An 18171-nucleotide genomic window follows, 5' to 3' on the forward strand; every position below is an offset into this window, starting at 1 on the left:
TTGTTATGGGTATTATTTAAATTTTGATTATCATTTAATATAACTTAGATCTGGACAACTTTATTACAAAAAAAAAAGATTTTTGACTTTCTATATATTAATTATCAAACTATCTTCAATTAACAAACTCTCCCGTTATTTCATCACAGTTTTTTTTAATATTTCGTTAGCGTATCACACAACGCCGAAATCGCGAGCACGTGTGCTGAATTCTGATGAAGTCGCGAAATTGTCACCCTCAAGGATGAAGTTAGTCATGGCATAAATCCAAGAATAAGAAATTTGTTTATCGAAAATATTTAATTCCGGTTAGGAATTGAAACAGAACTGTAAATTGAGGATGATTATGGAGATAAAGTTATTGGAATTGAACCTGGGTCTGTGGTTGTTCTGGTGATAGACGATAACGCTATTTTATTTATTTTATTGTAAGTAAGTTTATACATTCTCATTAAATACAAACATGATGCGATGAATCCTCGATTGCGGTGTAGTAAACCGCGAGTAGCTGCTTGTATCAAAGTGAAAAAGTGCGTTTGCATAACTGTAGCCATTGAAAATATAATCGGCAAAATCTCGTGCAGAATTGGCCTTGTCTAAATCAAAGGGCGATTAATGTCACAGAGTTATCACCTCAAGATTTTGCAATTTTATGTAAAAAAGAAACGAATTTTGCGTTTTTTTTTAGCTATATAAGGTCAGAGATTACAAAAACTTTGTCGCTTATAGTGAATTTAGGGTAATAATTATCACTGTTTATTGTCATATTTTTCATCGAATATCAAGTTTGAAGGTCAGATAAAAACTATTGTAATCAGGGATTAATGTCGTTCCTATTTCAGTTATCCGTTTCTATGTTTCATGTCAAAATTCCATCTATTATCTTTAAGAATCCATCAAATAAGAAAAGCCTATACAATCCCTTAATGCGATTTGGTTTTCGTATTTTGTGAAGAATTTATCAAATGTTATACTGTTATATCTATAATGATAAGTTATGTAAATACTATAGTTATGTGATAGCTTATATTTGAAATATTTGCTGCCGGATTTTATAAGACGCAAAATTTTTAATATACATATAAGCCGTTGATGCTAGTATTTTTTTTATTGTATAAGAAGGAAGACGAGCATGTGGGCCACCAGATGGTAAGTGGTCACCAACGCCTATAGACATTGGCATTGTAAGAAATGTTAACCACCACCAACCTTGGGAACTAAGATGTATGTCCCTTGTGCCTGTAATTACACTGGCTCACTCACCCTTCAAACCGGAACACAATAATAACAAGTACTGCTGTTTTACGGTAAAATATCTGATGAGTAGGTGGTACCTACCCAGACGAGCTTGCAGAAACCTACCACCAATGAATTTGAATTCATAATCATAAATGTGTATCACTGGTACTGCCTGATGTATAAACGATTCTTTGAATATAGAAACATGTTGATAATTCTAGCTGAATTTATAAGATTATTAGTGGCTTCCATCGATATTTGTGTCATTTATTTATCATCACTACTTATGCAAATGTTTTGTTTTAAGCTAGTGGCGCCTAGCACGTTAATATATTCCTTTCATATAATAAATACCTGTTTATATTCATAAGATATTTCTTTATGTATCAGACATAATGTCGTATTGTTAGTATATAAGCGTACCTGTTTTCTCGTATATTGTTTCATACGGTCGACATTCGTGCGTCAGACGAACCTTGACCGTTAATTAAGTCAATATGATTGCGCGTGCGCACCTGACACGCCATTTTTGCCCTTATTTCACTGCTTTAATAGAAGGCACAGAAATTATATTTGCTTCCTTTTATTTCAAGATAACTAATTGAATATAATGTATTTCTTTAATTCAATTCATTTTATCGTATTAACTGGCTCGTTGGTCTAGTAGTTTATAACGCTGCAGTATACAGTATAAATCCTAAATTCAAATCTCGGGTCGGTCAAATGAAACGTTTTTTATGTCTTTTTTTGTTAAGATAATCTCTCCGGTCGTGTCATATTTTGGTCAACTGGACTATGAGAGGGCGGCATGTTATATATTGGCGCACACACTTGTGCATTACAATGACTTCTGCTCAACCCGTTTGAATCACGGCTGGCTCCGAAAAAAACTTCCGATTGCGACGACGTCAACATTACCATAAAATTTACTTCATTAAGTAGGTAATAAAAAATATTATTCATGATTTTCAAAAGCGTCGCACTTAAGTTTTAATGTAACAAAAATAATCTTAAATAAAATCAAGTCACTTTCTTTCTAAAAGGTCAGATATAAATTATCAAAAGAAATAAAAGAAGATGAAAATTACTTTTAAAATTAAAAAGAAAACCTCACACCTTTAAAAATAAAGTATCCGTGATCTATTTATATAAGCATGTAGGTATAAAAATATCAATTGTCTTATTTTATCTGTTGTAGCATGTTCTATCTCTTTTAGATTTTCTCACGATATTTTCTTTCCCAGCCGATCAAGAGATGAATCAATTACTAATTAAGCAAATCAATGATCTTTCACTGAGCCATCTCTGATTTTGTATATGTACAAATCTGTAAAATCAAATAATGATTATAATCAAAAGACGTAACGGTGCCGGACGCGCGATAGCGTAATATTAATTATTAATATGTTCAGAAAGTTAAGTTTTATTAATCAACGCAATAATCTCGTCTACCATATTTTAATTTAAAATATTTATATATAGACTACGTACCTAAAAAATGTAAAGTATCGCAGTGTAATTACAGGCACAAAGGACATAACATCTTAGTTCCCAAGGTTGGTGGCGCATTGGTGATGTAAGCGATGGTTAACATTTCTTACAACGCCATTGTTTATGGGCGTTAGTGACCACTTACCATCAGGTGGCCCATATGCTCGTCCGCCTTCCTATTCTATAAAAAAAAAAACTTCGGGTATAAGTTTCATGTATATTGGTTTAGTACTTACAGAATCACTTAGTAGTAACAGAATCAGACAATCTTAGGCTTATTAAAGTTCTACGGTTTGTGACAGTATAACAACTTTTTATTTCAGTCGAGTCGTTTTTGTTAGATTTGTTCAACTATTTATAACTATAAATATATTTATTTATATATATAAAAGCGAAATACAACTCATCACGAAATCTCCTAAACTATCCGCCCCATTGTCTTGGAATTTGTCGCAGTTACTCCTTCCCCGACGTAGACTCACTAAGAACGGATTTTTCTTAGCTTAGCTAGTATATGTGACATGTGTGATGTTATCAAATGTTTCAAATATCACGTGGTCAATAGACAGGTCGGTGCGTTAATACGTGTCGGGGTCGACCCCGAGCTGAATATTTATTGATACTTTAAAAACACAGCAGGTTGTCACAGTACACGTTGAATGCTGATCACTTTTGCAACATAGTTTTTTCGGGAATTTATTTTGATAAATAAAATGTAAAAAAAACAACAGGACGAAGAAATTTTGTTGGATGCCAATTTTTAGGTATTTCATGGATTTTCTGTCACGATTGCCAATCTTTAGACTAGTCGCGCACTAGACAGATTTGCAAGTGTATTTAGCATATCTGAGTATACACTATCATTGTCTGTTAGTACGAAAGGGAGATCAGATGAAATATCACATATAGGTTTAGGTTTAAAGAATTTCTCAAAAAGACAGATTCACTTATATGAGAACAGCATGATAAATGTAACAATAAAAATATTCGCCTTATAAGTAGGTACTTAGTGAACGGAATAGAATTTAATTAAATTGTATATATTTTAATCGCTATAAAAGTGGGTATTCTCTAAAATATATTTTGAGAGTTGAGACTTAAACCCGTTAACTGAGTTTACATTTTATTATATAAGATGGTAATTTGTTATAAAGTTGTGCTCCATCGAAAGTAATATTTTTTTTTGCAAATTTGGCTTGGTCTACGGGTTATTATACATTTACTGCTTTGTTTTATGAACGTCAAATCTGAATGTATCGATATATTAATATTTTTTCTAATAACATATAACAGCTTTACGTACTTTGTGAGGTAGCATAACACTATATATTATATATTCGTGATATGTATATATATATATATAATTGGTGAAAACAATTGTTAGTTACTGATACGTTAGAAGTCAACACAAAAAAAAAAGTTTGGTATTATTTGTTCGATCAATGTTAATTTCCATATATAAATGAATGTATTTCTCTTGTTACAGTCCGCCCACATTCAAGACCCTGACGCCAACGTCGCGTACGCAGCTCAAGCAACAGTTGATGCGAGAACATGCGCAGGAGCAACTGCGCAGAGAATCTTTACAAGTGAGTTGTTGTCTTAATATAGTAGTGTAATTATAATTTTATATACTTAAGCCAAATATTAGAAGTGTAAGTATATTAAGTAATGATTACATCATTGAAAATTTGAGGAAAATATGAAGTTCCGTTATGGTTGAACTTATGGTTTTTCTATACATATATTCAAGTATTTTCTTTTTTGTTGGTAGCACTATGCTCCTCAATGGTTTCCAAACAAAAAAAAGGAAACCGATTAAGAAAATAAATGTTCTAAACTAAGATCTTTGCCTGTTCATATATAGCCTAGCTTTACCCGCGGCGTCGCTTGCGTCATAATTCAGAATTGCTAAATACCAATTTAAAATTAGTGGTAGAGCTTTGTTCAAGCTCGTCTAGGTAGATACCACCCACTCATTAGATATTCTACCGCAAAACAACATTACTTGGTATTGTTGTCTTTCTGTTTGAAGGGTGAGTGAGCCAGACAGGCACAAGGGACAAAACATCTTAGTTCCCAAGGTTGGTGGTGGTTAACATTTCTTACAATGCCAATGTCTATAGGCGTTGGTGACCACTTACCATCTGGTGGCCCAAATGCTCGACCGTCTTCCTATTCTATAAAAAAAAATAACGTATCAAAGAAACGCTTTAGTTTCGCTTTTTTAACTGTACTATAAAAGTGTATTAATATTCTTTAATATTATAATAAAGATAACTTTTATGTCGTATTAAAACGTTTTATTGCAATTGATTGCCATTTTGAGAAACATTTATTTTTATTATCCACTAAAAACTGTAAGTACTCTCAAAATTAATTGAAATTTAAAAAAAAAACTGAACATCTATTTATAAAAAAATGTAGTATGACTAGTAAATGGTTCACTGCTGGTCAAATTTTTGCTCTCCTCTGGAAAAAGCTTGGAACATTCAACATGCCGCAAACATATGCTTATTTGTAATTCTCTTTTCATCTTTTCAGGCACAGCAAGCAGGTCAATCCAAAGAGAATGAAGATAAGAAGAAGTCAAGTCCGACGGACGTCCCTCGGATCACGCCACACGTGGAGTTACCACCACAAGTGCTGCAGGTACAGCCTCTCTCTTCACTTCAATATTGATAAAAAAAAATAAGATATGTATTTTAGTTTTTGAATCGAGGAATAAGCAATAGATGTTGAGCTATTAAATAAATGTTTCCAGGTGCGAACAGTTCTGGAGAATCCCACCAGGTATCACGTGATCCAGAAACAGAAGAGCCAGGTGCGTCAGTACCTCAGCGAGTCGTTCACACCACAGCCGCAGGTGATTTATTATAAACATCTAATATATTTTAAAGATATTACCAATGTGGGTTTTAAGAAATTATTATTTTATTGTTGAACAAATCGTTAGGAATCTGGCTCAAAATTAATACGATAGGATATAATGGGATGGAATAGAAGCTGTGATTCTATGATATGATTTCCTCTACCCAAAAGTTATCTGGAAGTTGTTGTTGTTTTAGCATTTAAGCCATTTGGTGTACAACAAATTTTGTTTGTTAAAATATAAAGCTTGAAAAGTGTAAAATTGGAGATTTATTATTCTTAAAGAATTGATGGATTCTTTGAATTTATTAAGCTAATGTATGTTTATATGATGAACTTAGAACATATACACACAAACTCATAACTTTTAATACATGAACTACGAAAATCGCACACTAATTAATTACTTAGTACGTTAGAAGTGGTAGTCGATTTAAATAATTCGAAAGGCCGAAAGATGTGTAAAGTCGAAACAATTAATGCTAGTTACAAGCATACCGATGCCTGTATTATAAAGGCTTAAACTGTTATATAGTTTTAACAGACCTTAATATTCTATACCAAAGCGTCCTATACAATACGATGTATTTCAAACTTTAACTGGTGGTAACTGGTGGTAGGGCTTTGTGCAAGCCCGTCTGGGTAGGTACCACCCACTCATCAGATATTCTACCGCAAAAAAGCAGTGCTTGTTATTGTAGTGTTCCGGTTTGAACGTTGAGTGAGCCAGTGTAATTACAGGCACAAGGAACATAATATCTTGGTTCCCAGGGTTGGTGGCACGTTGACGATGTAAGCAATAGTTAACGTTTCTCACAATGCCAATGTCTATGGGTGTTGGTGACCACTTACCATCAGGTGGCCCATATGCTCGTCCGCCTTCTTATACTATAAAAAAACAGAGACTAACCTTCCTGAAATATTTCTTCAAGTAGCAGGTTTAACTTAGCAAACCCAATGCGATCATCTGATTGGATAAGTGGATAGTAACTACCAGTTTATTGGATAATCTATTGCCAAGCAACGTGAGTTAGCTGCGTTTTAGAAGGTGCAGGGGAAAACATAACTTCACTTACGTTGATTTATAGACAATTTGTTCGACTTTTGCTTAATTATCTTTTAGATAATAATTACTTCCTTCTAGCTGATTTTGGCCACTGTTGCAATGTATATAGATATTATAATGATTTGTTTATTGTTTGCGTAAAAACAGATGCACTCATTCTCTAATCCTATGGGACGGCATACGATACGATCTAAGAAAGTTAAAGCTTAGAATAGAGGAACACGAATCTTACGCTGTTACTTTCAAACTTCATGGAGTTCTAAGGAGTGTCTTAACAGAAAAATCACATAACTTTTATTATCTCGACTCGAGTCTTGAACCCAGCATGTCGAGATCTGCAGCCTTATAAGACCAATGAGTCGTCAAGCCCTCTATACAGAAAAGCCGTCGGTGGCTTTACCCGACGGGTTGGACGGCAGTTACAACGGCTTTAATATGTAGAGGGCTTAAGGGGGACAATAATAATAATATAATTTTTAATTGTTTTCAGGTGGCAGGCGCAGTCCGAGGCGCACCTGTGCAAAGCGCGCCAGAACTTGGCACGCGAGCACCTTCCCCTGACAGAGCCTCCTCATCCAGTCTCCTGAGTCCTGGAATTTGTTCTGCAGGTGCTAATTCAGAAGTAAGTACGGGACTTGGATAAAACATGTTTCTTTTCAATTCTCAATTTAAATTGTCGTAATTTGTTTACGTATTAATAAGAAATAAGATAAAATAACCAGTGATTTAGGGATGTACTTTGATTGCGTATCAAGTTTTATTTAAATCTGTAGAGCAGTTCCAGCGTGATTTCGTAACAAACATCCAAACACGCCGAAATTCGCATTTATATCTTACTCTATATAATTTTTATATTAATGACTTCTTCAAGTAATACATCACCTTTAAAGTCTATTATTCCAATTTATCTTCAGGCAGACGAGTTCCTAGAAGACATCTTATCCCTGGACAGTGGAGCTGGACCTCTATCCTCATCAGAGCCAGCGTCTACAGCCAGCTCCGTGGCCGGAGACTGTGCACTCTTATCTGATGCGGATATGCACGCATTAGCAAAGGACAGACAAAAAAAAGACAATCATAATATGAGTGAGTATTTTAATATTAGACAAAATTCGCTTGATTTATATATAGCATAGTTTTCTTAAACAGTGTCTTTCGTAAGAGTCGACTAACGTCTTATTGGATAAGCATTGAAATTATGACGTAAGCATTTCAATCACCAGTGTGTTGGTGTGCCACAGACCCTATGATTTCCCAAGAAGAATACTAATCTGGCAAAATAACAAACGCTTATTGGTCGTTTATTGTTTCATCTGCCATTGACCAATGAAAATTGAAATTAAAGTTAATATTATATTAGCTGCCAGAAACTATAGGTTAGTTAGTTTTATTAAAACAAAACATACGGATTAATAGAATAAGTATATTTTGGACAAATATAAATGTGTTCGTCCTAGGCCAAATAAGGCCTTTAAAACAAAAATGGTTTTGTTTTAAAGGTCAAACTTAGTAACTGCAACTTTATTGAACCAATAACAAAATACACTTAAATCAAGTAGACTTCGAGCAGTTTTAAATCGTCATTTAAAAAGTAAAAATCAAATTAAAAATTACTGTCGTTTCGGAACATAGATTCTATATAAATAGCCTGAGCGCAGTTAAGGCAGTGTCCGATTGGGGCGATGTCAATTTGGTCATGTTTAATGCATCCAAGACGCAGGCGTGTTTGTTTTCCGCTAAAAAGAGGTAATTCCAGCTACCTTCCTTCTTCCGAAATGTGTCTGTACCTATAACTGACCATCTTGACCTTCTTGGCGTTACTCTCACGTCGACTCTAAATTTTGGCCCTTATATTGAGTCCAAAGCCAAAATGGCCGCTCGAAAGCTTGGTATCCTCTCTAAAGTGAGACGTTACTTTACTCCAGACCAACTGCTCAGCTTATATAAAGCACAAGTGAGGTCATGTATGGAGTACTGCTCTCCTCTTTGAGATGGCTCTGCTAAGTACCACCTTCAGGCTCTAGAGTTGATTGAGAGGCGTGCCAGGAGGCTGATAGGAGACGACACATTGGTCGAGTCTAGGCTCCAAAATCTCGAACATCGACGTATGGTAGCATCATTCTCAGTCTTCTATCGTATACATTTCAGAGAATGTGCTCAGGAATTACACGAACTGATTCCTCCCGCCCCTTTTTGCCATCGAACGGCCAGGCCAACGCGACCAAAGCGCCATAGGTACACAGTGGAAATTTCCCGCCTACGTACGAAGCGCTTTGAGTGTACATTCAGCATTCGCACTGCGAAACTGTGGAATGCTTTGCCAGAATCCATATTTCCTGATAGGTACAATGTTGGTGTCTTGAAATCCAGAGTAAACAGGTTTCTTATAGACAAGCGTTCTACATCTTGGACCGTGTCGATGCTTAACATCCGGCAAGTCAACGGTCAAAATTTATCGAAAAGAACCGGCAAGAAATTTTTTCACCAAAACTTAAGGATGAGTGAGCCAATGTAACAGATATAGAGAATAGATAGCATAGCAAGCATAAATATTACTGAGTTTAGTTATTTAGAAAATGCTTACTCCCTATATACTACACGTTCCCAAGGTTGGTGGCGCGTTGGCAATGTAAGGAATGATTAATACTTCTTACATCACCAATGTTGGACGTGGTGTGGTGACCATTTAACAACAGGTGGCCCATTTGCCAGACCGTCTATATATAAATAAAAAATCAAGAAAACACCAATATTTTTTTCCAGTCGAACGCCGTAGACGTTTCAACATAAATGACAGGATAAAAGAACTCGGTACCCTGTTACCGAAAACAAACGACCCCTTCTACGAAGTGATAAGAGACGTCAGACCCAACAAAGGGACGATCCTCAAAAGCAGCGTGGACTACATCAAGTGCTTGCGGGATGAAGTCAATCGGCTCAAGCAAAGTGAGCAGAGACGGAAGCAGATAGAGCTGCACAATAGGAAATTAACGTTAAGGATACAGGTTAGTTACTAATGCCATGTCTAAATATATCAAAGTCTTCATTACACACCAAATTAGTGTCACTCGGTGGGAGAGCTTTTTACAAAGCCCTCTGGGGTAACCCGAATCCTACTGGGAGCCCTGATCGCTTTCCTCTCAACTCACGTGACACTATAATATTTCCTGCGCAATTGACTACACAGGAGCTGGAGCGGCTGGCGCGCCTGCACGGGCTGCCGCTGGGCGAGGGCTGGTCGCCGCAGCACGACGACGACGAGCGCGCGCCGCCCGCGCCGCCCGCGCCGCCCGCGCCCCCCGCGCCCGCCGCGCCCGCCGCGCCCGCCGCGCCGCCGGTACGGCGCACTATGCCATACATTGTTTTTTTTAAATAAATGGAACAGTCTGTGAATGGCAAAGACCTCTTCTAAGAAGAAGGATTTTTGGAGTTCATTCAATCACAATGCTCTAATGTTAATCTCACTTCACCGCACTTGAAAACACAAAAAAGAAAATTCCATAATTTTACATTTTTTGAAAATCGTTTCCGATTTAATCCTATAAATCTTATGTTTGCATAAGTATTGTTAACAATATATTTATTATTTTTCTAGGAGGTAGTCCTGCCTAAAACTGAACCTTCACCGATGATGGAGCTCAGTGAACCTCCCCCTGACCTCCTGCGGGATACGCCCTCCGGGGAGGCACTCTCCGCCTTAGACGCACTCGGTTAGTATTACCTCATTAATAATTAAATTATAAATTTCATTACATAATTTTTTTACATTTAATTATTCGTATAAAATAATTTAAAAATGCTTGACTAATTTTATTTTTATATATGATATACTTAGATAAGTAAAGACAATAATAATAAAATCATTTATTTCAACCAAACAGGAATCATAAATACAAGACAATGTATAGTAAAAAAGGCAAAAATTACAATAGTAATATTTTACAGATTCCTGGGGCATTTTTCACACACGGCCATCTGATCCCAAATTAAGCTTGTACAAAGCTAAACCAGACAACTGATATACTACATATACTATTTTTCATTTGTAAATACACACTTATATAGATAATTATACCCAGACTTGGACAAACAGACATGTTCATGCACACAAATGTCTATCCTGGGTGGAAATCAAACCCACAACCTTTGGCGTGAAAGGCAAATCTCTACCAACCACGCCAACCGGCTTTTAAATAAAATTTGAATTAAATCAAAACAATTCAAATTCAAACAAATCAATCACATTAAATTATATTATATTAGATTAAATCAAATAAATTAAATTATATTAAACTAAATCACATTAAATTAAATCAAAAATAAATTTAAATTAAACAATGTCATGTAATTATTTTCAATTTACACATTAATATTAATTAAATTAGTCAGTACATGGATCATAATGCAATGATTCAAGTACTGACAGTGAAATCTGCATGCGAACATTTTTAGGATGGTGTATAATATACAATAAGTGTATTTTAAAATTATATATAAAATACATGACCGTGATACTTATATAATAGTATTATATACAAAAACCCTTTCCGAACACTGCATCTCTGGTATAAATTTTATGTATATCGGTTTAGTAGTTTTTCAGTAATGCTTTTAAAAATTATAAGACCCATTTATTAGTAAGTAACGGCCTGTAAATGTCCCACTGCTGGGCTAAGGCCTCCTCTCCCTTTATGAGGAGAAGGTTTGGAACTTATTCCACCACGCTGCTCCAATGCGGGTTGGTGGAATACACATGTGGCAGAATTTCGATGAAAATAGACACATGCAGGTTTCCTCACGATGTCACCGAAAAGCACGAGATGAATTATAAACAGAAATTAAGCACATAAAAATTCAGAGGTGCTTGCCCGGGTTTGAATCCACGTTTTTTGGTTAAGATTCACGCGTTCTTACCACTGGGCCATCTCGACTTATTAGTATATATTATTAATTTTCTTTTTCAGATGGTCTCAAACTCGGGTCCTGTTCGCCCCTCAGTCGTGAGGAAGGACTCTCACTTAGTTGTCTAGAACCTGATCTGTGCCTCGAACCGGTTACCGATCATCTGTTTAACCACAAAGACGTTAAGGTGAGCTTAGGAATCTATTTTTATTATTTATAGTATAGGAAGACTAGCATATGGGCCACCTGTTGTTAAATGGTCACCAACGGCCTTAAACATTGGCATTGTAAGAAATGTCAACCATCGCTTACATAGCCAATGTAATTACACTGGCTCACTCACCCTTCAAACCGCAACACAACAATATCAAGTACTGCTGTTTTACGGTAGAATATCTGAGGTGGTACCTACCCAAACGAGCTTGCACATAGCCCTACCACCAGTATATATAACACAGACCGTAATTTTTTTTATCAAATATTCAACCGCCAAACATATATATCAAGAGTGAGCCAGGGTAATTGCTGGTCAACTGGAAATAATATCTGAGATCTCATAGTTGGCCATTTTCTGCTTTCCTAAGACAAATTTACATATATATGACGTGTTCTGGTGTTCTTTAAATTATTTAGTTTTTATTTATAATTGTACTTAAGTCCTGTCTACACATAACGTAACCCAGTATTGATATTTATTATATGTACACCATAACTCAGTTGAAATTGAAATTTACTATTTTCGACATTGAATATTTTTGCTAACCCTACATATAAGATGTAAAAAAAAAACAAATTATTTTGAAAAAAAAAATACATTAACAACTAAATAAATCTTAAAAATCTTGAAAATTTATAAGTAATTGGTATTAGAGCCGAGATGGCCTAGTGGTTAGAACGCGTAAATCTTAACCGATGATCATGGGTTCGAACCCGGGCAAGCACCACTGAATTTTCATGTGCTTAATTTGTGTTTATAATTCATCTCGTGCTTGACGATGAAGGTTTTCCATCGTGAGGAAACCTGCATGTGTCTAATTTCATTGAAATTATGTCAGTTAGTAGGTTAGTATTTAAGCTCTAAACCTTCTCCTTAAAAAGGGAGAGGAGGCCTTAGCCCAGCAGTGGGACATTTACAGGCTGATACTGCTGTAAGTAATTGGTAAGTGGATGTATACATTACTTATGTTTATTTAATGTTTAATATGTAAATTTCTAGATGAGATTGTCTCCGACCCCCGGGCTGCTGGGCGGCGACGACAACGACGCGGTGCTCAACCTGGCGCAGATAGAGGACCTCATGGATGATGACTCACACAACCCCGTCACGCAGGGTAATATACATTTTAAAAGACTTTTAACATTTTTTTTTACTATGGTTGATCGGATAGACGAAGGAACTCGGCAACGGTCAACAGCATCGATAAAAAAAAATGTATGAAATGTTATAAATATTGTTTTTAATATATTTATAAAGACATTATAATTATTCATATATAGATAGAAATTTATAGTAATTATTTTGACATTTTGTACATATCTTAATTTGAATAGAACGTAGTGAGCATCGGTGGTTCAGTGGTAGAATGCTCGCCTGCCACGCGGGCGGCCCGGGTTCGATTCCCGGCCGATGCATTGTTTTTATTTTATTTTTGTAATAATGATCATCCCCGCCCCCGCAGGCGACCCCATGCTGTGCTCGTCGCCCACGGCGCTGGGGCTCGGCGCCGCGCTGCTGCACGTCGACCTCGCGCACGCCGGTGAGCACCCCCCCCCCCCCCCGTTACAGTCATATTTGGATTATTTTAAAATATTTAACTTCGGACCGTATATGCTACACTCTTATTAATTAAGTAATAAACTATATATTGACATGCATATTGGATATACTATTATTGTTTTATAAATTAATCTTTTCAATGATTTGTATGTATGTTGTTAGTGTGTTATTATAAATAAATAAATAATTGATAGAATACTATTCTATTTATACATCCTGCAGGAACCTTATCTCAATGGAAATTTATTTGAATCACTCTACTTAAATTCAGTATTTTTTCTGTAATTTTTAATGATATCTGTGTAATTATATAAAAAAAATGAATATCTTAATAATGCAGGGTCATCGCTACTATCTGAAAACGGGATGTCGCTAGGGCTGGGCGGCCTAGGCCTAGGTCTCGGGGAGAGTCTCCCGCTGCTGCTGGGGGCGACCCACGCGCCGCACTCCCCCCACGCGCACCCCCGCCCCTGCTTCGACATGGATCTCGGGGCTTAGCCGGTTCTGATGCAACTCTAACTAAACGGACATTACGAGCGGTAATGTGATATTAATGCGTATTGTGATCGATATACCAGATTTTTATTTTCATCAAATTTTAAATACAATGAAACCAGTCGCGGTAGTATATTATTATACATTATATAATTATCAGGCTTAGGCTTAGAGCTATTAGACCTAGACCAATAATATTGGAAAATTGACAGAATGTAAAAATATTTTAAAGTAAACTTCAAAATATGTCAATTGTTCAAAAATAGATTTTTTCACTTATAAGCCTTCTAGGGTATTTTCCGAAATTTCTTAAGAATCGAAAACTACAAATTACTATTACAGACCTAGTTTACGATTTTTAATACAATTGAAAATTATTAAAATCCGTGGCAAAATAACTCTAGGCCATATTGTGCCTTAAAATATATTCAACATAGTACTAAAATGGTCTAAGGCGTCTTTTAACTTGAATCCACTACTGATAATTATTAAATGTAGGCTGTTGCATCGTTTGTAAATCAATAAGGCTAATCTGTAAGAAAATACAAGATTCTTGCCGCAGAAAACGGTCGTGAAATGTCAGAATGTGTTATGCAACTTATAATTAACAATATCTACTGGTAGGGCTTTGTGCAAGTTCTGGGTAGGTACCACCCACTCATCAGATATTCTACCGCAAAACAGCAGTACTTGGTATTGTTGTGTTCCGGGGTGAGTGAGCCAGTTTTAATTGCATTCCCAAGGTTGGTGGCGCATTGGTGATGTAAGCGATGGTTGACATTTCTTACAATGCCAATGTCTAAGGGCGTTTGGTGACCACTTACCATCAGGTGGCCCATATGCTCGTCCGCCGTCCTATTCTATATAAAAAAAAATTATAACATTTCAAGAATACACGCGTCAAAATAGTATATCACTATAAATCGGTTGTCAACATTTCACAGATGAGTAATGAAGTGAGTTCTTACAGGTTATCCCTGCATATATTGTATACACGAAATATTTTGTATATTTTACAATTATACAATAAATATCTTTATTATACAATACGTATACAATTATACAAATAAAAGGAACCAACGGTCAAGTGATATTTGATAATAAATTTTGACATATCCAAATATCTATAAGCCAAGGAAATGCCAAAGATTTGAGATAAAACGGTGCCATTATTATTCTGAAGGCAATAACAAAGTAATTTCTTTCGCATTTCTTGAATCTAACTTGAGTTTTATTTTTGTTATTTTGTTTTAAAAAACACGGTATTTGAGTAAGTCTTAACAGATATAGTCAACGTGACAGGCCAACATACTTAAGACCAGTGAGAATGTCACTATTGTTGAAATTAATGTCGCTATTCCAATCAAATTAAATAATTCTTTAACTAATTGAATACTTGACCCAATAAAAGCACAGGAATAATAAAAAAATCTATAATATTATATATTTAATTGACTTTATCTTTTAATAAAATTATCTGTATTTGGCGACTATTAAAATAAAAAAAAAACACTTTTAGCATTACTTATAAACCTTTTTTAAGCGGCTGTTCAGTTATGCACTGATTTCTCTCTTTCCATCATCATTGATTTCACATTCGAAAGAAGAAAACAGCACTTTTTAAACAATCACCTATTAAACAAGATTTATAGGTTTTTCTTAAACTAAATGCAGATAAGACCAAGTCAAACAATCTATAAGATACAACTAACACCATCTATTGACATGAGAATGAGTTACTATTTGAGACAAGACAAAAAACAAATTCCTTATCGATTTGAGATAAAATATTTACAACTCAATGTGCCTAGTGCGAGCTTTTTTTACTTATTCGATAGTGTAAACGTTAATTACGTAATAATACTTTAAATAATGATAAATTACGATTACTGTCACTAGATGGCGCTGTTTTAATTCCACACAAATTGTACTATTTTTATTGATTTTCTGTTCCGTTTGATAGATATGTCTGTGTATACTTAGGGTTTCTTTATTGCCTGAAATAGAATTTTTATATTATTAAAAATGGCGTCGTTAATTCTACATTTGCTCACCGCTCCAGATAAGATATTGGCGCTGTAGGCCAATGTTGGCCCATAGTCTATAGGTGGCCTCGAATTATAAAAAAATATTAACAATTCGGTTTATATCCTAATAAAAATAGTTACCATTTTCTATAGAAAAAATCGATTTGTCGTGTGAATAATGAACATCGAAATTGAATATTTTGTTTGCTCTGTCTAGGAATTTATTTGTGTTGTAAGAAAATTTAATTTTCTTAATAATCACATAGATTTTTTAATTCGTATTTTAAGTATTTATAAAATATATTATACATTCAATTAAAATAGCACAATTTTAAATTAATACTTAAAATACGTATTTATATTTATTATACATGGTGCTTTATTTTGAAGCATTTTTTGAATATATTTAAACAAAATTGATATTTAATGTATGTATTAGTTTTTAATAAAACTGCGCAGCTTAACTATTATAATTCAGACTAGTAATAAGTCTCAAATCGCTTTGACTCGACGTGATCGAAAGTCATTTATATACAAGGCAAGTGAAGGACCAGGATATTGAACATATATAAATATAATATAAAGTAAATGTGATATAAAAAAATATATTTTTAGATGATATTTATATATATATATATATATATATATATATATATATATATATATATATATATATATATATTTGTAAATAATATGTTATATACCAATGTGCCTTCTTAGATACATACGATTCTGTGTTATATATACATAGTGTAAAGAAATTGTTCTTGTTAATAATCACACTGGTTATAAACGACACAAAGATAAACGAAAGGAACACGATCGCGTAATATTTCATTTTGAATCATGTTCAAATTGATGAAAACTTTATTAAAGTCAGTTCCGCTTCAATTGCCTAGATGGCGCTACTTTTATTGTCTGTTGAAAAATAATTTCCAACTTGTTAAGTCTAATAAATTGTTAATTAAAATATGTATATAATATCAAAATAATTTCAACTTATGCAAGTTATGTATAAAGGACATTGTTGGAAACTGCCGTGTTGCTATTGGCGAATTTTGTAACCATTTTTTTTTTGATACCGGTAATATACAATATGCTTAATTTTTGTTCATAAAAATATTACCAGACTTACTACAGACTATCAAGGACATCGATAAAAAAAATTGTCGAACAAAATATATGATTGTTATAATATTAAATGAATTACAGTGTTGCAATAATTCGTATAATGAAATATAAATAAATAAATCGTTTTTGTTATGATTATAATATTTTGTTGCTCGTTAGCTTGTGCGGTGTGTTGTTCGTATTTCGCTCGAATTTATATATAATTAAAATTTATTTTTATAATATTTATATATTAATTCATTTATTTTTAAAATCGACACATCACACAACTTGCGAAATGTTTAAACGTATCATTTTATACATTTTTAGATGAATTAGTTAAATAAAAAATTCAGTATTTTTCGTATGTTTATTGTCATTCGATATTCGCCTTTATTGTTATGTCTTAGAGTTTAAATTTGTATCGAGCGAAGTGCTTCATATTGTACGTATGAATGTTATTTAATATTATAATATGAGATTATGAGAAAATATTGTTGAAGTACAAAAGTGAATTACAGAATTTACATGAATATTATCGGTCTTTTATTGTTTATTATTTACTTTACCTCTCCTTTTAATAATTAAATCGAAAACTATTTCAACCTTAATGTACTTAACATTAAGAAAATATGTTTTGATTCACCATTGCCCATAGACATTGGCGCCGAAAGAAATATTATCTTTAATCTTGGATTTTTTTTTTAATTTATTTTATTAAGACCACTAACAGTAGCTGCATTAGATTGACAATTAAACAAAAGGTTGAATAGTTATTCAATAATTGTTTTACTAATAATAAGTTGTCACACCATTTATGTTAGAAATCGCATTAGAAATATAGGATCACATATTACATTGACTGCCTCGTTGGTCTAGAGGCTAGATGTAAGGCCGCAGACCCGGAGGTCCTGGGTTCAATTCCCAGGTATATTATAGGCCATAGAAAATTCTCAAAAGCAGCACATAGTATGGAAGTTCGAAGTGTGTACAAGCCCGTGCCTCGGAAAGCGCGCTCCTGCGCCTTAACGCATTCCTTGATCTCTTTGAAAATATAAGACGCACATAACATCATCCCTCGTGCCTGTTACTGACTGCGAAACACACTAACAGTTACTAAAACGCGGATGTTACGAATACTAGTTGTATTGTATAAAAGGCAATGTTCTGATTAATGACGCAAAACCAATTTT

General features: G+C 34.3%; 1 protein-coding gene and 1 non-coding gene across 6 annotated transcripts in view; both read left to right on the forward strand.

Moving 5' to 3' along the window:
* Positions 1 to 16513, forward strand: part of LOC126777872 (transcription factor EB) — a 144888-nt gene extending 128375 nt beyond the window's left edge. For all 5 annotated transcript variants that reach the window (XM_050501129.1, XM_050501130.1, XM_050501131.1 and 2 more), the window contains 12 exons: positions 4217 to 4319; positions 5275 to 5382; positions 5495 to 5596; positions 7158 to 7289; positions 7582 to 7753; positions 9431 to 9672; positions 9855 to 10004; positions 10263 to 10377; positions 11632 to 11756; positions 12786 to 12900; positions 13249 to 13326; positions 13687 to 16513. In XM_050501129.1, the coding sequence (XP_050357086.1) occupies positions 4217 to 4319; positions 5275 to 5382; positions 5495 to 5596; positions 7158 to 7289; positions 7582 to 7753; positions 9431 to 9672; positions 9855 to 10004; positions 10263 to 10377; positions 11632 to 11756; positions 12786 to 12900; positions 13249 to 13326; positions 13687 to 13844 (1600 nt within the window). In that variant the 3' untranslated portion in view covers positions 13845 to 16513. The remainder of the gene's footprint in view (positions 1 to 4216; positions 4320 to 5274; positions 5383 to 5494; positions 5597 to 7157; positions 7290 to 7581; positions 7754 to 9430; positions 9673 to 9854; positions 10005 to 10262; positions 10378 to 11631; positions 11757 to 12785; positions 12901 to 13248; positions 13327 to 13686) is intronic.
* On the forward strand, positions 13131 to 13201 carry Trnag-gcc (transfer RNA glycine (anticodon GCC)). The gene has a single exon. It is a non-coding gene; the product is annotated as a tRNA-Gly (tRNA).
* Positions 16514 to 18171: the final 1658 nt, after the last annotated feature.

The sequence above is a fragment of the Nymphalis io genome, chromosome 24, assembly GCF_905147045.1.
Source record: "Nymphalis io chromosome 24, ilAglIoxx1.1, whole genome shotgun sequence".
Lineage (NCBI taxonomy): Eukaryota > Metazoa > Arthropoda > Insecta > Lepidoptera > Nymphalidae > Nymphalis > Nymphalis io.